The sequence below is a fragment of the Nerophis lumbriciformis genome, linkage group LG18 (genome assembly GCF_033978685.3).
Source record: "Nerophis lumbriciformis linkage group LG18, RoL_Nlum_v2.1, whole genome shotgun sequence".
In the NCBI taxonomy this organism is placed as follows: Eukaryota; Metazoa; Chordata; class Actinopteri; order Syngnathiformes; family Syngnathidae; genus Nerophis; species Nerophis lumbriciformis.
This window is the reverse complement of record NC_084565.2, coordinates 28,487,501-28,510,000: the sequence shown is the minus strand read 5'-3', so window position 1 is coordinate 28,510,000 and position 22,500 is coordinate 28,487,501. Positions and strand designations below refer to the sequence as shown.

At 39.7% G+C, this 22,500-nt stretch overlaps 1 protein-coding gene across 1 annotated transcript in view; it reads right to left on the bottom strand.

Moving 5' to 3' along the window:
• Positions 1–22,500, bottom strand: part of colgalt2b (collagen beta(1-O)galactosyltransferase 2b) — a 65,829-nt gene that overhangs the window by 3,051 nt on the left and 40,278 nt on the right. The window contains exons 4-11 of the mRNA XM_061978578.2: positions 22,314–22,448; positions 22,033–22,237; positions 16,462–16,581; positions 16,146–16,219; positions 14,385–14,491; positions 7,908–8,040; positions 7,644–7,771; positions 3,277–3,483 (exon numbers count right to left, since the gene is read on the bottom strand). Of these exons, the coding sequence (XP_061834562.1) occupies positions 3,277–3,483; positions 7,644–7,771; positions 7,908–8,040; positions 14,385–14,491; positions 16,146–16,219; positions 16,462–16,581; positions 22,033–22,237; positions 22,314–22,448 (1,109 nt within the window). The remainder of the gene's footprint in view (positions 1–3,276; positions 3,484–7,643; positions 7,772–7,907; positions 8,041–14,384; positions 14,492–16,145; positions 16,220–16,461; positions 16,582–22,032; positions 22,238–22,313; positions 22,449–22,500) is intronic.

The following is a 22,500-nucleotide window of genomic DNA, read 5'->3' as shown; positions in this document are numbered from 1 at the left end:
TGGGACATCAATCTAAAAGTATAATTGCATTTTTATATATAAAATGTGAACCCTCCTGCCACATTAAAGATCTGCGATGAGCATTTTTGCATTCGGCCCCGTCATATAGAGGACCTTTGACTACATTTTTGCTGTAGGTCCTCAAAAACAGCAGTACGTTCCTGTACTATAAACACAATCCTAGAATAGCCTTTTTGCAGCAGATTACAAAAAACTGCAAAGCTCATGTCATATAAAGGACCTTTGACTACATTTTTGCTGTAGGTCCTCAAAAACAGCAGCATGTTTCCGTACGATAAACAGAATCTTAGAATAGCATTTTTGCAGCTGATTACGAAAAACAGCAAAGCGCTTCTGTCATATAAATGATTTTTTACTACATTTTTGATGTAGGTCCTCAAAAACAGCAGTACGTTCCTGTACTATAAACAAAATCTTAGAATAGCCTTTTTGCAGCAGTTTACGAAAAACTGCAAAGCTCATGTCATATAGAGGACCCTTGACTACATTTTTGCTGTAGGTTTTCAAAAACAGCAGCATGTTTTTGTACAATAAACAGAATCTTAGAATAGCATTTTTGCAGCTGATTACAAAAAACAGCAAAGCGCTCCTGTCATATACAGGGTCTTAGACTACAATTTTTGCTGTAAGTCCTTAAAAACAACAGCATGTTCCTGTAATATGAACATAGTCTTAGAATAGCATTTTTGCAGCGGATTACGAAAAACAGCAAAGCGCTTTGGTCATATAAAGGATATTTGACTACATTTTTGATACAGGTCCTCAAAAACAGCAGTACGTTCCTGTACTATTAACAACATCCTAGACTAGCACGTTTTTTTTTAATTTTTTTGTTTTTTTGTCATAAAAAAATACAATCATGTGTGCTTACGGACTGTATTCCTGCAGACTGTATTGATCTATATTGATATATAATGTAGGAACCAGAAATATATAAAAAAAAATATATATATATATATATATTTTTCTTTTTTCTTTTTTATTTCTTGTGCGGCTGTACATCCTCAAAAACAGCAGCATGTTTCTGCACGATAAACAGAATCTTAGAATAGCATTTTTGCAGCTGATTACAAAAACAGCAAAGTGCTTCTGTCATATAAAGGATCTTTGACTAAATTTTTTATATAGGTCCTCAAAAACAGCAGTACGTTCCTGTACTATAAACAAAATCCTAGAATAGCATTTTTGCAGCAGATTACGAAAAACTGCAAAGCTCATGTCGTATAGAGGACCTTTGACTACACTTTTGCTGTAGGTCTTCAAAACCAGCAGCATGTTTCTGTACGATAAACAGAATCTTAGAACAGCATTTTTGCAGCTGATTTACAAAAAACAGCAAAGCGCTTCGGTCATATAGAGGATCTTTGACTACATTTTTGATATAGGTTCCTCAAAAACCGCAGTACGTTCCTGTACTATAAACAAAATCCTTGAATAGCATTTTTGCAGCTGATTACGAAAAACAGCAACGCGCTCCTGTCATATACAGGATCTTAGACTACATTTTTGCTGTAGGTCATCAACAACAACAGCATGTTCCTGTAATATGAACAGAATCTTAGAATAGCATTTTTGCAGTTGATTACAAAAAAACAGCAAAGCGCTTCTGTCATATAAAGGATCTTTGACTACATTTTTGATATAGGTCCTCAAAAACAGCAGTATGTTCCTGTACTATAAACAAAATCCTAGAATAGCATTTTTGCAGCTGATTACGAAAAACAGCAAAGCGCTCCTGTCATATATAGGATCTTCGACTACAATTTTTTCTGTAGGTCCTCAAAAACAACAGCATGTTCCTGTAATGTAAATATAATCTTAGAAGAGCATTTTTGCAGCTGATTACGGAAAACAGCAAAGCGCTTCTGTCATATAGAAGATATTTGAGTACATTTTTGGCATATAGAGTAGTGGTCCCCAACCACCGGGCCGTGGCCCGGTACCGGTCCGTGGATCGATTGGTACTGGGCCGCACAAGAAAAAAATTAAATAAATAGAGGATCTTTGATAAGCGCTTGTAATTTTTTTTGCCATAAGTTATTAAAAATAGCAGAGCCCTCCTGTCATACAAAGGAACTTTCAAATGTTTTTTCAGTTTGTTCTTAACAACAGCGCAGCACTCATGTCATATATATGATCTTTGTAAAACATTTTTTTTGCAGTAGGTCCTTAAAAACAGCAGAGCACTCTTGTGTTACATAGGATCTTTGACTAGTGTTTATTTGCTGTACGTTATTCAAAACAGCAGAGTACTCCTGTCAAATAGAGGATCTTTGATAAGATTGTATTTTTTTTGTTTTTGCCATGAGTTATTAAAAATAGCAGAGCACTCCTGTCATACAGAGGATCTTTCAAATGTTTTTGCAGTTTGTTCTTAACGACAGCACAGCACTCATGTAATATATATGATCTTTGTAAAACTTTTTTTTTTTTTGCAGTACGCCTTTAAAAACAGCAGAGCACTCTTGTGTTACATAGGATCTTTGACTAGTGGTTTTTTTGCTGTAAGTTATTCAAAACAGCAGAATACTCCTGTCAAATAGAGGATCTTTGATGAGCGTTTTTTTTTTTGCCATAAGTTATTCAAATTAGCAGAGCACTCCTGTCATACAAAGGAACTTTCAAATGTTTTTTCAGTTTGTTCTTAACGACAGCGCAGCACTCATGTTATATATATGATCTTTGTAAAACTTTTTTTTTTTTTTTTTTACAGTACGTCCTTAAAAACAGCAGAGCACTCTTGTGTTACATAGGATCTTTGACTAGTGTTTTTTTTTGCTGTACGTTATTCAAAACAGCAGAGTACTCCTGTCTAATAGAGGATCTTTGATGAGCGTTTTTTTTTTTTGCCACAAGTTATTAAAAATAGCAGAGCACTCCTGTCATACAGAGGATCTTTCAAATGTTTGTTCTTAACGACAGCGCAGCACTCATGTCGTTTATATGATCTTTGTAAAACTTTTTCTTTTTGCAGTAAGTCCTTAAAAACAGCAGAGCACTCTTGCCATAAATATATTTTTGAGTAGTTTTTTTGCAGTAGATTTGTCAAAGAGCTCCTGTCATATACTGTATAGTCATCTTTGACCAGCTTTTTTTACATTATGTCCTTAAAAGCAAAGAAACACTATTAATACATCATAACATATCGTAGCAATTCCCAGATGCCACGATAGTTGATGCCCCCTAGTGGCTGTATAAGGCATGATATCAGTTGTAGTGTCCTAATTGTTTGCTGAAACAAGAAAACCAACTCACTTGGGGTGTTTGTTGAACATGACCGGCAGATACTCATCAACCGGCAACATCTTGGAGAAAGGATCCGCAGCCAGGAGCTTCCTGGCGCCTTGCAGCGACAGCACGTAGCCCAGCGTCCAGTACGAGTAGTCGGCCACCACCAGGTTGTTGACACCGTCCACCGAGCGCTCTGGCTGCTGCACCTGCATGCGCTTGCGCCCCACGTAGCTGAGGAAGAAGATGGAAGAAGATCCAATCATTATTTCCACAAACTGGCCATCACATTAGGTACGCCTGAATATGCCCAAATATAAGACACCATTTCGAAGACAGAGCGTCACCTAGAGATGTGTACTTGCAATCTAGCATGCAGTGTCAAAATGGTAAATACTTTTTGTCCAAAAAGAAGTCTTGAAAAAGAGGGGTCGTCTTATATTCGTGTCACTGAGGTGAGAACTAAAGATTGAGGTTCTCTCAGAGAAAACAAGCGAAACAAAGACCTGTGGTCAATAAGAGAGGGCATACCGTAGTCTTAAATGACTTGAGTTGTCTTATATTCATTTGTTATTTGATTGTTTACACAAGCAAACAAGCAGTTGGTGCAAAAATGTTGTCTTCTTATGTCTTTTTAAGAAATGTCAGGTACATCCGAAGAATACTGGATAAAATAATGTTTTTTTTCTGTGAAGAACAATGTTCCCTCTAATTTTCATGTGTGTGAGCAAACGCAAAAACTCCCTGAGCATTCAGTGGAGCCCATGTGAGCAACATCAGACGTGCACACTGTGGCTACACCAGCAGCACACCTGTCCCAAAACCTGACTAAATAACAAGTTAAATCTCCATCCATCCATCCATTTTCTACCGCTTGTCCCTTTCGGGGTCGCGGGGGGTGCTGGAGCCTATCTCAGCTGCATTCGGGCGGAAGGCGGGGTACACCCTGGACAAGTCCCCACCTCATCGCAGGGCCAACACAGATAGACAGACAACATTCTCTTATTATTATAACCAAATGACAGCAGTCATTTCCATGAGGTTATTTTCTAATATAAGTGTTTAGGCCCACTTACAATGACAATAACAACAAACATTGTTTTTCATGAACTGTGTACTTGTATTGTTTGTCTGGGTGGAGGTCCTGCTTTGGAAATAATGTGTACCCCTTTCAGATATTGCATTTAGTTCCCATTAAAACATTCACATGTTGTACAATGAGATGTAAGCAGGGGATCATGTGTACATTCCTGCAACTTCCTGTTTGTAAAAAATATATTTTTATTAGTATTTATTTAATATACTAACAGCATTTCATGATTAATATTTATAAATTAAAGATTCCTAATAAATGACACTAGAATAAGCACACATTTGATTGGTAAATCATAGTGCAACGACCTGGAATTACACTTATGTGTGGTGTTGGAGTTGTCCGACTTTTTGTGTGGCTGTAAACGCAACACTGGCTAAGTGCGTTATGTGCATGTGTTGGCGCAAGTGAGAAAGAGCGAGCGGCTGCTGTTGATATAACAAAGTTGGTTTGTACTGAAGAAAATGACCACTTTTGCGAGATATTTTTTTTACTAATGTTTGGTGATGTGTTTATGGCTGACAATAAAGAGTTTTGCTCAGTAAAGTGACGGATAGAATTCATGTCCTCAAAGCGTCTCGACAGACGTTACAATATTTGAACAATGATGACGATAACTGTTTTCTGTCGTGTCCGTGTCGTGTCGAAAATTGTTATGCGCTTATTTTTTTATTTGATTTTGTGCGTGGCATAGATTTGCCGTGCGCAGAGGACGCTTGAGCAGTGCGCAATTGCACAGGTGCGCACCTTAGAGGGATCGTTGGTGAAGAAGTCTCAAAGGCTAGCTTAATAAGATAGCCTTTATAATAATAAGCTTAACACGCTTATAATAAGCTTAACCACTACCGCACCTTAAATTGGAGTCCTTCAAATTAGCGCTGTCAAGCGATTAAAATATTCAATCGCGATTAATCGCATTTGTCTGTAGTTAACTCATAAATAATCGCAATAAATGCAATTAGATGGAATTTTTCACTTTAATAATTGTATTTTGGATGACAAATTTAAAATAATACAGCACTATTAACATAGGACTGGACAATGTGTTTGATGTTTGCGCATGTTTGATGATTAAACACGATCATTATTAGTGTTATAGCTCGGTTGGTAGAGTGGCCGTGCCAGCAACTTGAGGGTTCCAGGTTCGATCCCCCCTTCCGCCATCCTAGTCACTACCGTTGTGTCCTTGGGCAAGACACTTTACCCACCTGCTCCCAGTGCCACCCACACTGGTTTAAATGTAACTTAGATATTGGGTTTCACTATGTAAAGCGCTTTGAGTCACTAGAGAAAAGCGCTATATAAATATAATTCACTTCACAATTAAAACGGGGCAAAAACACACAAACACACACGTAGACACACCCATGCACGCACACGCACACACACTATCTTCAGGTACATCTTAAGAATAAAGCTGTATAAACCCGAGCATAAGACGTTACTAGACGTTTCAAAGGCAGGTTGTATATATATATTTTTTTGTTCTTCTATTTTTCCATAAAAATATATATTTTTAAATTATATGTTTTATATTCAGAGTGCCTTAAATTAAGGTCTATTACTAGTGATTTAAATTCCCTTTAGAGAAAAACAAACTGACAAACCAAAGCTAAAGAAAAGCATGTGCACTATGATTGATGGCCTTATAGCCAGGTCTCAGAGATTTATACATGCAAAAAATGTTTGTTGTTTTTAATGTCTTCGATTTTGTATTAAATGTCCAAAAACAGGTTTTAAAAAGAGTAATCCTTTATTTAGATTTGTCTTATATTGATTGTAATGGCTGGATATTATTATTTTAGAACACAGGTTTCCAACTCAAGTCCAGGGGGCAGATCTGCAATACTTTATGTCAGGGGTCCCCAAACTTTTTGACTCGGGGCCGCATTGGGTTAAATAAATTTGGTCGGGGGCTGGGCTGTATATATATATATATATATATATATATACACACACACACACACACACACACACACACACACACACACACACACACACACACACACACACACCGGTACTGTCTATGTTATTGATGGGAACATGCATTTTTAGACAATATGCTTTGCCTGAGTGGCTAGGAGACACCGAGAGTAACAAGCGGTAGAAAATGGATTAGAAAGGACAGATTAAAAAAAAAATTAATATAAAAAATAAAATTAAAATTAAATTTTTTTTTTTTTTTTAACTTGGGACTTCCCGCGGCCCAGATTTTGGACGCTGGCGGGCCGTAGTTTGGGGACCCCTGCTTTATGTGGTCGGTCACATCATTCAGAATGGCCCCAGTCGCCCTACACATAATTTTAAGCTGCCCGCCACAAGATTTAATTTATTTAAAGTGGCCCACCACATCATTTTATATGTTGCTGATGCAAATTGTGTAACAAGTCTATCATACGTTTATTTTTATTCATACAGTGTATATTCACAATTACAAACAGCCCTCTGAGAGCAGCCATAATTGTGATGTGCGTAAAACCTGTCATGACCTGTTATTCTTCTTAGTTTAATGCATGTTGCCAGCACTCGTAGCCCTGCGTTGTTTACTTTCCTATTGCTAGGAGCGCTGAGCATTACACACCGACTTCTGTTTGGTGATTAGGGCACACCTGCTGCCAATCCCAATCATGCCCCATCTGGCAGGGTTTTTGCTCGCCACTGTTGAGTTAGTTCGGCAGCATGGTGGAAGAGGGGTTAGTGCATCTGCCTCACAATACGAAGGTCCTGAGTAGTCTTGGGTTCAATCCCGGGCTCGGGATCTTTCTGTGTGGAGTTTGCATGTTCTCCCCGTGACTGCGTGGGTTCCCTCCGGGTACTCCGGCTTCCTCCCACCTCCAAAGACATGCACCTGGGGATAGGTTGATTGGCAACACTAAATTGGCCCTAGTGTGTGAATGTGAGTGTGAATGTTGTCTGTCTATCTGTGTTGGCCATGTGATGAGGTGGCGACTTGTCCAGGGTGTACCCCGCCTTCCGCCCGATTGTAGCTGAGATAGGCTCCAGCGCCCCCCGCAACCCCAAAAGGGAATAAGCGGTAGAAAATGGATGGATGGATGGATGTTGAGTTAGTTCGCTCTATGATACTATGAGGCTTTGACTGCTGGCGTCACGCTACGGTTTGCAGTTTATGTTTTTGCTCATACCATGCTAGGTTTAACGTGCGCTTGTGTTTTTTATGCCTTGTTATTGGATTAAATATTTCATTCTTAAATGCAAGCTACCGTCTGTCCTCTGCAACCTTGGAAACGCAAACACCACATCATGCTGAAACGCGACAAAACCAAGCCAAAGAAGTTCTTACATGAGGTCCCAGTCCAGCTGGGCTTTGTCTACGTCGTCCATGATAGCCTGTAGCCGTCGCTTGAACCGAGGTTCAAACCTCACGTCGTCCTCTAAAACAAGAACTTTCTGTAGGCCGCGCTCCACCACCTGTGCAACCCAAAATAACAAAACACCACCCAGTTTTTGCCTCATCTTGACAAGACACGCAAAAGCCGTGTTTAATGCTCCGAACGACCAACATGCTTTGACAGGTTGTGGCTTCGAGGTGGGCCGATACATTCACCTGTCTCCAGATGGAGTGATGGCTGAGGAAGCAGCCGATCTCGCCTCTGGTCAGGACCCGGCCTGAGTATGGGTCCTTGTAGTCCGGCATCATTTCTATTCCTAGGGCCTGCAGCTGGGACGTGTTCAGGGCTCTGAGAGAGGGAGAGAAGAAGAAGTCAAAAAGCTACAGCAAGTTCCAGCGTGTGGCTATGAAAGGCTGCCAGGTGGGAGGAGAGGCATTAGGACTTTCTCAGCAGGATTAGACTGAGCACAGTGAAGTGGAAGTCTAACCTGAGGCTTGGATAAGAAAGTGAGATAAGACAAACAATTTCAATTGCTGAACATTGTTATGGTTCAATCCACATCATTTGTTTGTGCCATTACGCATCTGTCTGTCCATTCGCATTATGTACAGCAGTGGTCCCCAACCACCGGTCCGGGAAACCGGTACCAGTCCATGACGCATTTGCTACAGGGCCGGAGAGCATACTTGCCAACCCTCCCGAATTTTCCGGGAGACTCCCGAAATTCAGCACCTCACCCGAAAACCTCCCGGGACAAATATTCTCCCGAAAATCTCCCGATTTTCAGCCGGAGCTGGAGGCCACGCCCCCTCCAGCTCCATGCGGACCTGAGTGAGGACAGTCTTTTTTCACGATGGGAGGACAACAGGGTGACAAGAACTAAATCATCCAGACTAGAGATACATTGTATTATTATGTTTATCTTACCTAAAAATAAATATATTTATTCATTAAAAAAAAATAAAAATAAATGTTTACTATATTTTGCTAAAAACATCAAAATTAATTGTATTTTTATTTGTATTTTTTCTGACTCCAGCCATAGAATTATACCGGTACATTAAAATAAACATATTTGAAATAATTAATTTTAAATTATCATAATAATTCATTTAAAATGACCATATTTAATTATTAAAATAATTGCTTGTTTATCAACAACTTTAGCATTTTATTTATTACATTTTGAAGCTCTCAGAAGCCAAGTTATGTTATATTCATGTTATATTTATGCAAGTTTGAAGTATCAATTATCTAAACACAGTTTTGTTTGCATATTTTCAGGATATATATATATATATATATATATATATATATATATATATATATATATATATATATATATATATATATATATATATGAAATACTTGACTTGGTCAATTCTAGCTGTCAATATACTCCTCCCCTCTTAACCACGCCCCCAACCACGCCCCCACCCCCCACCTCCCGAAATCGGAGGTCTCAAGGTTGGCAAGTATGCCGGAGAGAAACATTAAATAATTTATAAAGGACTGCATTTTCTCCGTCTTAACTTTGGCCTGTCCCACCTAGGGATGATGTTTGATAAGAAATTATCGAGTTCGAGCCTATTATCGAATCCTCTTATCGGACCGATTCCTTATCGATTCTCTTATCGAGTCCAGACAGGTTGTTGTATATGGAAAAAACACACAATATTTGGTTTAACAAAAGCTCACTTCTATTATAAGAAAAAATTAAATCTAATAAATAAATAAATATTGACTGTTACCCCCCCTAAAAAAATAAAATAAATAAATATTGACTGTTGTTACCCAAAGTATATTAAGTGGGATTTTTCAGAAAAACAAATATATACAGTAACACAAAAACAACCTGTCTCTGTGATCACTATAAGTGTATAAATTGGCCCTAATGTGTGAATGTTGTCTGTCTATCTGTGTTGGCCCTGTGATGAGGTGGCGACTTGTCCAGGGTGTTCCGCCCGAATGCAGCTGAGATAGGCTCCAGCACCCCCCGCTACCCCGAAAGGGACAAGCGGTAGAAAAATTGATGGATGGATGGATCTATTGGTCATTTTTATAGTGTCCAATTTGATGGATAACTTGCTTCGAAATCATGAGTTGAGCAGATATTTAAGTATTTATTTGGATTTTGACCAACAAAGTTAGATAATATAATATTTCTTGCAATATTGGACACTATTTTTCCCCTGTCAAACTAGAAAAAAAAAACCTAATACATTTAGTAAGAAAATAAGAAAGTAGAGAAAGAAAAGATAAGGTATTTTATTGAAACATATTATTTCCAGGCTTTTGCAGGCCATATAAAATGATGTGGAGGGCCAAATCTGGCCCGCGGGCCTTGAGTTTGACACCTATGCACTAGACCAGGGGTCGGCAACCCAAAATGTTGAAAGAGCCATATTGGACCAAAAATACAAAAACAAATCTGTCTGGAGCCGCAAAACATTAAAAGCCATATTACATACAGATAGTGTGTCATGAGATATAAATTGAATTAAGATGACTTAAAGGAAACTAAATGAGCTCAAATATAGCTACAAATGAGGCATAATGATGCAATATGTACATATAGCTAGCCTAAATAGCATGTTAGCATCGATTAGCTTGCAGTCATGCTCTGACCAAATATGCCTGATTAGCACTCCACACAAGTCAATAACATCAACAAAACTCACCTTGTGGATTCATGCACAACGTTAAAAGTTTGGTGGACAAAATGAGACAGAAAAAGAAGTGGCATAAAACACGTCCCAGAAAGTCGGAGAAAGTTATACATGTAAACAAACTACGGTGAGTTCAAGGACTGCCAAAATTAGTAGGACAAAACGGCGCTTGCCAAATACTCGAATCAGTGAAGCATGTTTAATATAAACAGTGCGCTTCATAACAATTGGGGAGGTTTGTGTCATGTTTGTCCTCCTACAGAAACCATATTAAAACAAAAAATATATTTTTTTCCCCTCATCTTTTTCCATTTTTCATACATTTTTGAAAAAGCTCCAGAGAGCCATTAGGGCGGCGCTAAAGAGCCGCATGCGGCTCCAGAGCCGTGGGTTGCCGACCCCTGCACTAGACACACCAATGAGCTTGATTATAGATGTACAATAAAACTCCTAATGGGAAGTTGCCTTTTGTTATATTTGTTATAACTTTGTGACATGATACAATGCACATTAATGAACACATCAGACAGAAAAGTGACAGATTGTAGGCAAAGGCTGATTTCCATCTGCATCTCATTGCAAACAAACACTAATTCAGCATTATAGTGAGTTCTATTTTTCATGCACTTATTCTTGCCGTATTTATCTGGCACAAGTGGAAAGCCGGTCCCTGAAAATAATGCCTACATTAAACCGGTCTGTGGTGCAAAAAAGGTTGGGGACCACTGCTGTACAGTACACATATGGAAACAATTGTCGGTCACATACGCATCTATTGTTATGTAAGCATCTGACTGTTCATACACAAGTCTAATGTAAAAATCCATCTGTCAATTCACATACACACATATGGTAACCTCCTGTTTGTCCATTCACATATACACATAATGAAAACAGGTCCGTCAATTAACAGATACTGTTAACATCGGTTTGCCCCTTAACATACAGTCATAATGTAAACATGTTTGTCAATTTTGCTAAAAGCTTGTCTGATCACACACACACACACACACACACACACACACACACACACACACACACACACACACACACACACACACACACACACACACACACACACACACACACACACACACACACATTCTTGTATTTGTTACCTTCTTGCCTACCTCTTTAGGACCACCCTTTCTAGATTTGTATTTACAGCATTAATAATATATACGCACTATGCAAATAAAAAAAGGTAAGCCTTCAGTTTTGTTTTTTTGTTGATTTTTTTTGTTTGTAATTGGTTTTTAATCTTCATTATTTACTTCAAGTTATTACAGTATGGCTCTATAAACATATTTTATTGTTCATATTAATTTTGGCCAAAGGGGGCGCATTTAAATTTCTAGGTTGATTGGCAACACTAAATTGGCCCTAGTGTGTGAATGTGAGTGTGAATGTTGTCAGTCTATCTGTGTTGGCCCTGTGATGAGGTGGCGACTTGTCCAGGGTGTACCCCGCCTTCCGCCCGAATGCAGCTGAGATAGGCTCCAGCACCCCCCTGCCACCCCAAAAGGGACAAGCGGTAGAAAATGGATGGATGGATGGATTAACACACACTTGTTATTTCATATGTTGATCAGAGGGGAAGCACTTTTAAAACTGCCAATTTGAAAAATCCCTCATTTCTGGCACCACCCTAATTTTGATAAATTTCACCACCAGGGGTGCAAATGAGACATTCTCTATTAGATGCAATGGTTTTCCGTATTGGGACCATGATTTTGGTCCTAACTTGTTCACCGGTCCTCATATGGAAGCTACTTTGCTTTGTTTATGTCTCAAGAAGGGTAGAAATACAACACACACACACACACACACACACACACACACACACACACACACACACACACACACACACACACACACACACACACACACACACACACACACACACACACACACACATATAAATAATATCCACTTAAAGTACCAGTAGAGTAGAAAAACAATATGCTAAATTGTGTTTCAGTGTATCTGTTAAACCATATCCAATTGTATTTACAATACGCAAAGTATGTGGAAATACCGTCTAAATACCGCTAACACAGACAAAGTATTTTTTAGCAGCGCATTAATAACAGAGAGCTAGCGAGCTTATGCTGCTATAATGAGCCGGCCAGTGTTCTGCTGTTGGTGTGCAGATCGCGTCTCAGCTGATGGAAGTTTATTCTAGATTATAAATCATGCCTCTCATCTGGATAATAGGAGATTTTAGCCATAAACCGAGAAGTTATGTGTTATACTTGTACATGTATTCGGTTATACTTGAAGACAGTGTGGCGCGGTTGGGAGAGTGGCCTTGCCAGCAACCTGAGGGTTCTTGGTTCGATCCTGTGCTTCTCCCAACCTAGTCACGTCCGTTGTGTCCTTGAGCAAGACACTTCACCCTTGCTCCTGATGGGTCGTGGTTAGGGCCTTGCGTGGCAGCTCCCGCCATCAGTGTGTGAATGTGTGTGTGAATGGGTGAATGTGGAAATAGTGTCAAAGCGATTTGAGTACCTTCAAGGTAGAAAAGCGCTATACAAGTATAACCCATAAACCGAGAAGTTGTTCATCTGTGACATTCAACTTATACCTGGAAACAGAGAGAAAGATGCGACAAGACCGAAGTCCAGCGTCTACAGCAACTTTTCTTTTTAACCCTTCATGTGGATTATGATTAATTCTTCGTTTAAACGGGAAGATATTAACATCCCATCAGTCGTCATCCCAGTGAGAGCAGGCATTGTACAGTAAGTGATTGTTTTATTATGTAGTTTGTATTTCTTGTTTAGCACATAGCTATACTGCTACATAATGCTTAGTGTTTATCACACAGCTTCTAAAACTTGTAGCTTACCTTCCTTATATTCAGGCTCAAAAATATAAGGTTTTGATAATTTTTCCCAAAGTCGTCGTTGTTGGCTCCCACGGATTGCATGATTTGCATTGTTGTTGGTTGTGAAAGGATCTGTGGTTCCCACTTGTACGTCACTGATCACGTGACTGGCTTGTTCATTATCTCTCAAACTTACTACGGAATGTCTGAGAGATTGATACTATTTTGATGATATCTATTGACTCGCAAACTTTGTAAGTATTTTGGTGTTATAAATCCGATATATATGATAATAGCTTCAATATAGAGGCAACTACTCAGTGGCCTAGTGGTTAGAGCAGTGGTTCTTAACCTTGTTGGAGGTACCGAACCCCACCAGTTTCATATGCGCATTCACCGAAACCTTCTTTAGTGAAAAATAAAATAGTTTTTTTTTCAAATTCAAGACAAAGTTATATGATTTTTTTACTGGTGCACAAAATGAACCGTGCATGAACATCACCTTGTTCAAATAACAAAACCAACACAGTGCATAAACTCACAACAAATTACACACCTGCAAATCAGTGTGACCTCTGCTGTTGCCATATCCATAATATGCCGATAGGAAGAAGTTTTTATTTACACGATGAGTCGGGTGTGGCTTGACCGCCACCGAACCCCTGAGGCCGACTCACCGAACCCCGAGGGTTCGATCGAACCCAGGTTAAGAACCACTGGGTAGGTCATGAGTTCAAACCCCGGCCGAGTCATACCAAAGACTATAAAAATGGGAACCATTAACTCCCTGCTTGGCACTCAGCATCAAGGGTTGGAATTGGGGGTTAATCACCAAAAATTATTCCCGGGCGCGGCCACTGCTGCTGCTCACTGCTCTCCTCTCCTCCCAGAGGGTGATCAAGGGTGATGGGTCAAATGCAGAGAATAATTTCGCCACACCTAGTGTGTGTGTGACAATCATTGGTACTTAAAAAAAAAAAATGTTCCACTCTCCTGGTACTTTAAAGACACATACTGTAATCTAATCATCTGCCGGTCCACTTACATAAACACATCATCTTTGAATTCACATACAAACATAATGCAAACGTTTGTCAGTCCATTGTAAACATCTGTCTGTCTAATCAGTTCAAGTAATGCCATTTAAATACACGCGTGCCGGTTAACTGTTTGATTGAATGATGTTGACCTACTTGCCGTCCACTGCGTCTGTCAGCGTGGTGTGCAGGCCCAGTGAGGTCATTGTTTTCAACATCCGGCTTCTTCTGTCCAGCCGACGCTTCAGGTTTATCAGGAACACCTAGGGAAAAAAAACAATTCCATACATTATGAGGCGGAAAGATAGAAGAGGCAATACAGGAAGGCAAATAAGACAAGCGGAGGATGAAGAATGACTTTCATTAGCCAAGAGAGGTCCCGATAATCTAAGGCAGTGATTCTCAAACTGTGGTACATGTTCCACAAGTGGTACGCGGGCTCCATCTAGTGGTACGCCAAAGAATCACTTGATTAAAGTACCGTATTTTCCGGACTATATGGCGCACCGGATAATAAGGCGCACTGCCGATGAATGGTCTAATTTTTATGTTTTTTATTATATAAGACAACCGGATTATAGGGCGCATTAAAGAAGTCCTATTATTATAATAAAAAAAAAAGTAAAACACTTCCTTGTGGTCTACATAACATGTAATGGTGGTTCCTTGGTCAAAATGTTGCATAGATGATGTTTTACAGATCATCTTCAAGTCGCTTCCGGATGCGGCGCTTTGTGGGCGGTCTTATTTACGTGGCTCACCTTTGGCAACGTCTTCTCCCCGTCATCTTTGTTGTAGGGGTGTAGCGTGCAAGGACGGGAGTGGACGAAGTGTCAAAAGATGGAGCTAACTGTTTTAATGACATTCAGACTTGACTTCAATCAATAACGGAGCAGCATCTCCTCATTCGGAAACGAACAACAAGGTCCACTTACAATGTGTCCCGTGAAAAACCGTCTGACCCGGAACTCTTTAATAACTAAAGTTCCTTGGGTGAATAATGTAAACTCACTATACCGGTATGTTTTAGTGCTTTCATGGCGAGTTTACTGACAGATATAAGAAAGAACTTTACACTACTTTATATTAGAAATGGCAACAGCGGAGGATGAATGTCCCATAACAAGAAGATAGAGAAAAAAAAGAAGCTTATCAACGATGGCACGGACTACATAAGGCGGACGCACACAATTTTTGAGAATTAATGCAGATCCCAAATACAGATCAGCAGGTACCAGAAGGTAAGGCATAATATTGCGAAACAAAAACGCCAGATAATATGTCTTACCTTATACACACACCATAATAATACTCGTATGTTTAATGCGCCGACAATCCATCAAGCGGTGTGGCTTCATAGCTTACCAAAGTCGTACTAAAACATTTTGACAGATTGTTGTGCGCCGTGTGTAATGTTCTATATTTTCAATGGAACATATAACATGTTGGTGTTGTTTTCTTGAGTCATATTGCCATCATAGTTCAGTCTACACGTATCTCTTATGTTTGACTGCCATTTACTGGTCACACTTATTACACCATGTAACAAATAAAATTGCTTCGAGGGCGGTAAGCAAAACCAGAATTATTCCGTACATTATGCGCACCGGGTTATAAAGGTGCACAGGCGAGTTTTGAGGAAAAAAAAGGATTTTAAGTGAGCCTTATAGTTCTGAAAATTCGGTACAGTGTTTTATTTTACTTTATTCAAACACAGTGTTACTGTTCAAACTGTGTGTAACGTTACAGTTGCCAAAGATATTAAAAATATTTGTTAAATAAAACCTTTGCTTTGTTTTTAATGAATATTTAGACCTACCATGCTACTGTATTTTGATGTCGGGTCATTATGAGGGTACGTTTTTTCTGAGGTGGTACTTGGTAATAACAGAGAACCACTGATCTAAGATAACTCACATTATTCAAACCGATGGTGTCCTGTGGCGATGGGGGCAAGTACAGGTGCTCAGAAGGGTCCACATTGTGGTCAACTGTGGGCAGGAACAGTTCAAACAAGATCATTTAACATGAAGAAAGAGGGAAAATAGAGAAGAAGTAAGAGAAAGGACAGAAAGATGGAAGGTTTGGAGGACTGACAGGATGCAATCAGAGACGCCAGTGGAGGTCAAGGGGAACCAACGAGGCAAAGCGAGGCGTGACAGATTTCTGGAAAGCATCTGTATACGTACATCTCTGCATGTGTGTGCTTGTGTGTGTGTGTGTGAGCGCTCACTCAGGGCCTCTGTGATGGTGTGTGTGAAGCTCTCATATTCGTCCTCCACATTCTGCTGTGCCTTAAGGGGGACGGGAAGGAAGCCATAGTGCTCTCTGTTGCACACAAACATCTGCACACCTGCAGGACACATTACACATTACACATTTGGACTTGGGAGAGGAAATTAAAATGAACAAAATAAATGTTTATACAGTGATTGTTTTTCTTACTGAATTCTTGTAATTGACAAAATGTATGCAAATATATGAAAAACAAAAGCTTTTAAAGTTTAACTAATTATTATTGTACAGAATTTGTATTTTTTAGACAAAATTATTTTAGTGTTAGGGTTAATAATTCACATTCATGCCATTTCATTTGATTCACCTATTTAATGGGAAACTATTAGTTGAAGCAAACAGTTAAAGCAAATTTAATTCAAACCCATTTATCTTAAATTAAATCACTCTAAATGAATTAAATGAATAAAATAAAATGAAACGAAAAAAATACAAATACAATGATATAAAAAAAAATTGGGAAAGCTGTTGGTTCTAAGAGAAATTTCAAGCAAGGACATTAGAATATTTGCATTAAATTTAAGCAAGTTTAGTCAACTACACAAGCTGTTTTTCTTTATTGCCTATCTACTATTTATTACTGCTTTTCTTAATACTTGCCGGGACCTGAGTCCAAATTTTGCAAATGTGTACGGGCATGACAAATAAAGCTCCTTGAATCCTTCAAACACACAACGATGCATGCAATACCGCAGCAGGCACAAGCCATTGACACAACGTTGATTAAACATGATTAAACATGTCCTTTAGAACTGACTCCTAAACAACGTTGCAAAATAGTTTTTGTAAACTGAGACAACGTTGATGTCGAACGTTGGATCCACATTGTTGGTTGGAAAATGACCATATTTCAATGGTCAAATCAACGTGACAACATGACATAGAATAAACGTCAAGAAGCATGTTGTTTCAACGTTGTATTTGTGTTGTAGAATATTGGTTGAAAATTACCAAAATTCAATGGTCAAATCAAAGTCAGAACCCAACATTGATTAAACGTCGTCAAAAAGCATGTTGTTTCAACGTTATGTTTGAGTTGCTCAACGTCAGGACCTAATTCAACAAGATCTCAACGTTGTTTTAATGTTTTGTGCCTGCTGGGACACTTCTGCAAAATGGTGTGGCGGCCCTAAGCAATTTTTGTGGTGGTTCAAAAAGCAAGCAGGTATCTAACGTTGGATCCACGTTGTTGGTCGGGAAATGACCACATTTCAATGGACAAATAAACGTCACTACATGACATTGAATAAACGTCAAAAAGCATGTTGTTTCAACGTTGTATTTGTCTTGTAGAATATTGGTTTGGAAATGACCAAAATTCAATGGTCAAATCAACGTCAGAACCCAACATTGATTAAACGTCGTCAAAAAGCATGTTTCAACGTTTTGTTTGAGTTGCTCAACGTCAGGACCTAATTCAACAGATTTTCAACGTTGTTTTAATGTCGTTTGCCTGCTGGGACACGTCTGCATAATGGTGTGGCGGCTCTAAGCAATTTTTGTGGTGGTTCAAGAAGCAAGCAGGTATATAACGTTGGATCCACGTTGGTTGGGAAATGACCACATTTCAATGGTCAAATCAACGTCACAACGTGACATTGAATAAACATCAAAAAGCATGTTGTTTCAACGTTGTATTTGTGTTGTAAAATATTGGTTGGGAAATGACCAAAATTCAATGGTCAAATCAATGTCAGAACCCAACATTGATTAAACGTCGTCAAAAAGCATGTTGCTTCAATGTTATGTTTGAGTTGCTCAACATCAGGACCTAAATCAACAAGTTCTCAACGTTGTTTTAACGTCTTTAGCCTGCTGGGACACTTCTGCATAATGGTGTGGCGGCTCTAAGTGATTTTTGTGGTGGTACAAGAAGCAAGCAGGTATCTAACGTTGGATCCACGTTGTTGGTCGGGAAATGACCACATTTCAATGGACAAATAAACGTCACTACATGACATTGAATAAACGTCCAAAAGCATGTTGTTTCAACATTGTATTTGTGTTGTAAAATGTTGGTTGGGAAATGACCAAAATTCAATTATCAAATCAACGTCAGAACCCAACATTGATTAAACGTCGTCAAAAAGCATGTTGTTTCAACGTTATGTTTGAGTTGCTCAACGTCAGGACCTAATTCAACAGATTTTCAATGTTGTTTTAATGTATTTTGCCTGCTGGGACACGTCTGCATAATGGTGTGGCGGCTCGTCACAACCTGACATTGAATAAACGTCAAAAAGCATGTTGTTTCAACGTTGTATTTGTGTTGTAGAATATTGGTTGGGAAATGACCAAAATTCAATGGTCAAATCAGCGTCAGAACCCAACATTGATTAAACGTTGTCAAAAAGCATGTTGTTTCAATGTTATGTTTGAGTTGCTCAACGTCAGGACCTAATTCAACAAGATCTCAACGTTGTTTTAATGTTTTGTGCCTGCTGGGACACTTCTGCAAAATGGTGTGGTGGCCCTAAGCAATTTTTGCGGTGGTTCAAAAAGCAAGCAGGTATCTAACGTTGGATCCACGTTGTTGGTTGGGAAATGACCACATTTCAATGGTCAAATCAACGTCACAACATGACATTGAATAAACGTCAAAAAGCATGTTGTTTCAACGTTGTATTTGTGTTGTAGAATATTGGTTGGGAAATGACCAAAATTCAATGGTCAAAAATCAACGTCAGAACCCAACATTGATTAAACGTCGTCAAAAAGCATGTTGTTTCAACGTTTTGTTTGAGTTGTTCAACGTCAGGACCTAATTCAACAGGTTTTCAACGTTGTTTTAATGTCGTTTGCCTGCTGGGACACTTCTGCATAATGATGTGTTGGCCCTAAGCAATTTTTGTGGTGGTTCAAGAAGTAAGCAGGTATATAACGTTGGATCCACGTAGTTGGTTGGGAAATTACCACATTTCAATGGTCAAATCAACGTCACAACATAACATTGAATAAACGTCAAAAAGCATGTTGTTTCAACGTTGTATTTGTGTTGTAGAATATTGGTTGGGAAATGACCAAACTTTAATGGTCAAATCAACGTCAGAACCCAACATTGATTAAACGTCGTCAAAAAGCATGTTGTTTCAACGTTATGTTTGAGTTGCTCAACGTCACGACCTAATCAACAGATTTTCAACGTTGTTTTAATGTATTTTGCCTGCTGGGACACGTCTGCATAATGGTGTGGCGGCTCTAAGTGATTTTTGTGGTGGTTCAAGAAGCAAGCAGGTATCTAACGTTGGATCCACGTTGTTGGTTGGGAAATGACCACATTTCAATGGTCAAATCAACGTCACAACATGACATTGAATAAACGTCAAAAAGCATGTTGTTTCAACGTTGTATTTGTGTTGTAGAATATTGGTTGGGAAATTACCAAAATTCAATGGTCAAATCAACGTGAGAACCCAACATTGATTAAACGTCGTCAAAAAAGCATGTTGTTTCAACGTTTTGTTTGAGTTGTTCAACGTCAGGACCTAATTCAACAAGATCTCAACGTTGTTTTAATGTTTTGTACCTGCTGGGACACTTCTGCAAAATGGTGTGGCGGCCCTAAGCAATTTTTGCGGTGGTTCAAAAAGCAAGCAGGTATCTAACGTTGGATCCACGTTATTGGTTGGGAAATGACCATATTTCAATGGTCAAATCAACGTCACAACATGACATTGAATAAACGTCAAAAAGCATGTTGTTTCAACGTTGTATTTGTGTTGTAGAATATTGGTTGGGAAATGACCAAAATTCAATGGTCAAAAATCAACGTCAGAACCCAACATTGATTAAACGTCGTCAAAAAGCATGTTGTTTCAACGTTTTGTTTGAGTTGTTCAACGTCAGGACCTAATACAACAGGTTTCCAACGTTGTTTTAAAGGGGAACATTATCACCAGACCTATGTAAGCGTCAATATATACCTTGATGTTGCAGAAAAAAGACCTTTTTTTTTTTTAACGGATTTCCGAACTCTAAATGGGTGAATTTTGGCGAATTAAACGCCTTTCTAATATTCGCTCTCGGAGCGATGACGTCACAATGTGACGTCGCATCGGGAAGCAATCCGCCATTTTCTCAAACACCAAGTCAAATCAGGTCTGTTATTTTCCGTTTTTTCGACTGTTTTCCGTACCTTGGAGACATCATGCCTCGTCGGTGTGTTGTCGGAGGGTGTAACAACACGAACAGGGACGGATTCAAGTTGCACAAGTGGCCCAAAGATGCGAAAGTGGCAAGAAATTGGACATTTGTTCCGCACACTTTACCGACGAAAGCTATGCTACGACAGAGATGGCAAGAATGTGTGGATATCCTGCGACACTCAAAGCAGATGCATTTCCAACGATAAAGTCAAAGAAATCTGCCGCCAGACCCCCATTGAATCTGCCGGAGTGGGTGAGCAATTCAGGGACAAAGGACCTCGGTAGCACGGCAAGCAATGGCGGCAGTTTGTTCCCGCAGACGAGCGAGCTAAACCCCCTGGATGTCTTGGCTCACACCGTCCCGAAGATGATCAAGAGAAGAATATCGACCCTAGCTTCCCTGGCTGCTGACATGAGGGTATGTCTACAGAATATATGAATTGATGAAAATTGGGCTGTGTGCACTCTCAAAGTGCATGTTGTTGCCAAATGTATTTCATATGCTGTAAACCTAGTTCATAGTTTTTAGTTTCCTTTAATGCCAAACAAACACATACCAATCGTTGGTTGGAAGGCGATCGCTGAATTCGTCCTCGCTTTCTCCCGTGTCGCTGGCTGTCGTGCCGTTTTCGTCGGTTTCGCTTGCATACGGTTCAAACCGATATGGCTCAATAGCTTCAGTTTCTTCTTCAATTTCGTTTTCGCTACCTGCCTCCACACTACAACCATCCGTTTCAATACATTCGTAATCTGTTGAATCGCTTAAGCCGCTGAAATCCGAGTCTGAATCCGAGCTATTGTCGCTATATCTTGCTGTTCTTTCCGCCATGTTTGTTTGTGTTGGCTTCACTATGTGACGTCACAGGAAAATGGACGGGTGGTTAAAATCAGGCACTTTGAATCTTTTTTTAGGGATATTGCGTGATGGGTAAAATTTTGAAAAAAACTTAGAAAAATATAATAAGCCACTGGGAACTGATTTTTAATGGTTTTAACCATTCTGAAATTGTGATAATGTTCCCCTTTAAGGCCTTTTGCCTGCTGAGACACTTCTACATAATGATGTGGCGGCCCTAAGCTATTCATCCAGCAACCAGCAGGGTTTGTTAAACCTGTGAGCCTCTTCCCCCTGTACCCCAAGCAACACATTCTTGTCAAGTCTGTGAACTGGCATGCGCTCCGATCAGCAACCACACACCATATGCACATGCTTCTGCTTTCTTTCATCGTATAAAGTCCCGACTGTTGCCGAGCATACAATAAGTGAGTAAATAAAAGCAGCTCCCTGTTGACCATAGCCTGACGCTAAATGCGTTTGCAGCCTTGCTCCAAATCTGCTAGTTTGCCGTTAGCTTGGAACTGACCCGCTTGACGTGCGGAGAATGCAAACACCATGATGTCATCAAAGGACCAGCTGTAGTCCGGGTGAGGAGGGTAGAAGGTCAGATCCCGGCTGGCCTGGCGACGCAGGTCCAGTAGGAAGGTGCTGTGCACCATGGGAACCGGGAAGCAGCCCTGACGCTTCCACTCCCTGATTGGCTGGTAGTCTGGAGTTCGCTTGTAGTAACCCTTAAAAGACGGCATGTTTTTGGCATGAGGTCATAAAAGAAAAGGAGCACTTTCCGTGGGATGCTGAGTGATGTACCTGGGGGGTCATGCCACACCAGAAGTTGGAGTACAGGGAGCGGGACTCCATCATGGGGGCCACCAGGGTCAGGTTCTCAGCGATGAGAAGGTTGAGCACACGAGGATTGGTCAGCAGGTTGTCGCTGTCTACAAACTACAAACACAACCTATAACACTAATTTTGTTTTGAAATGTACCGTTCATGC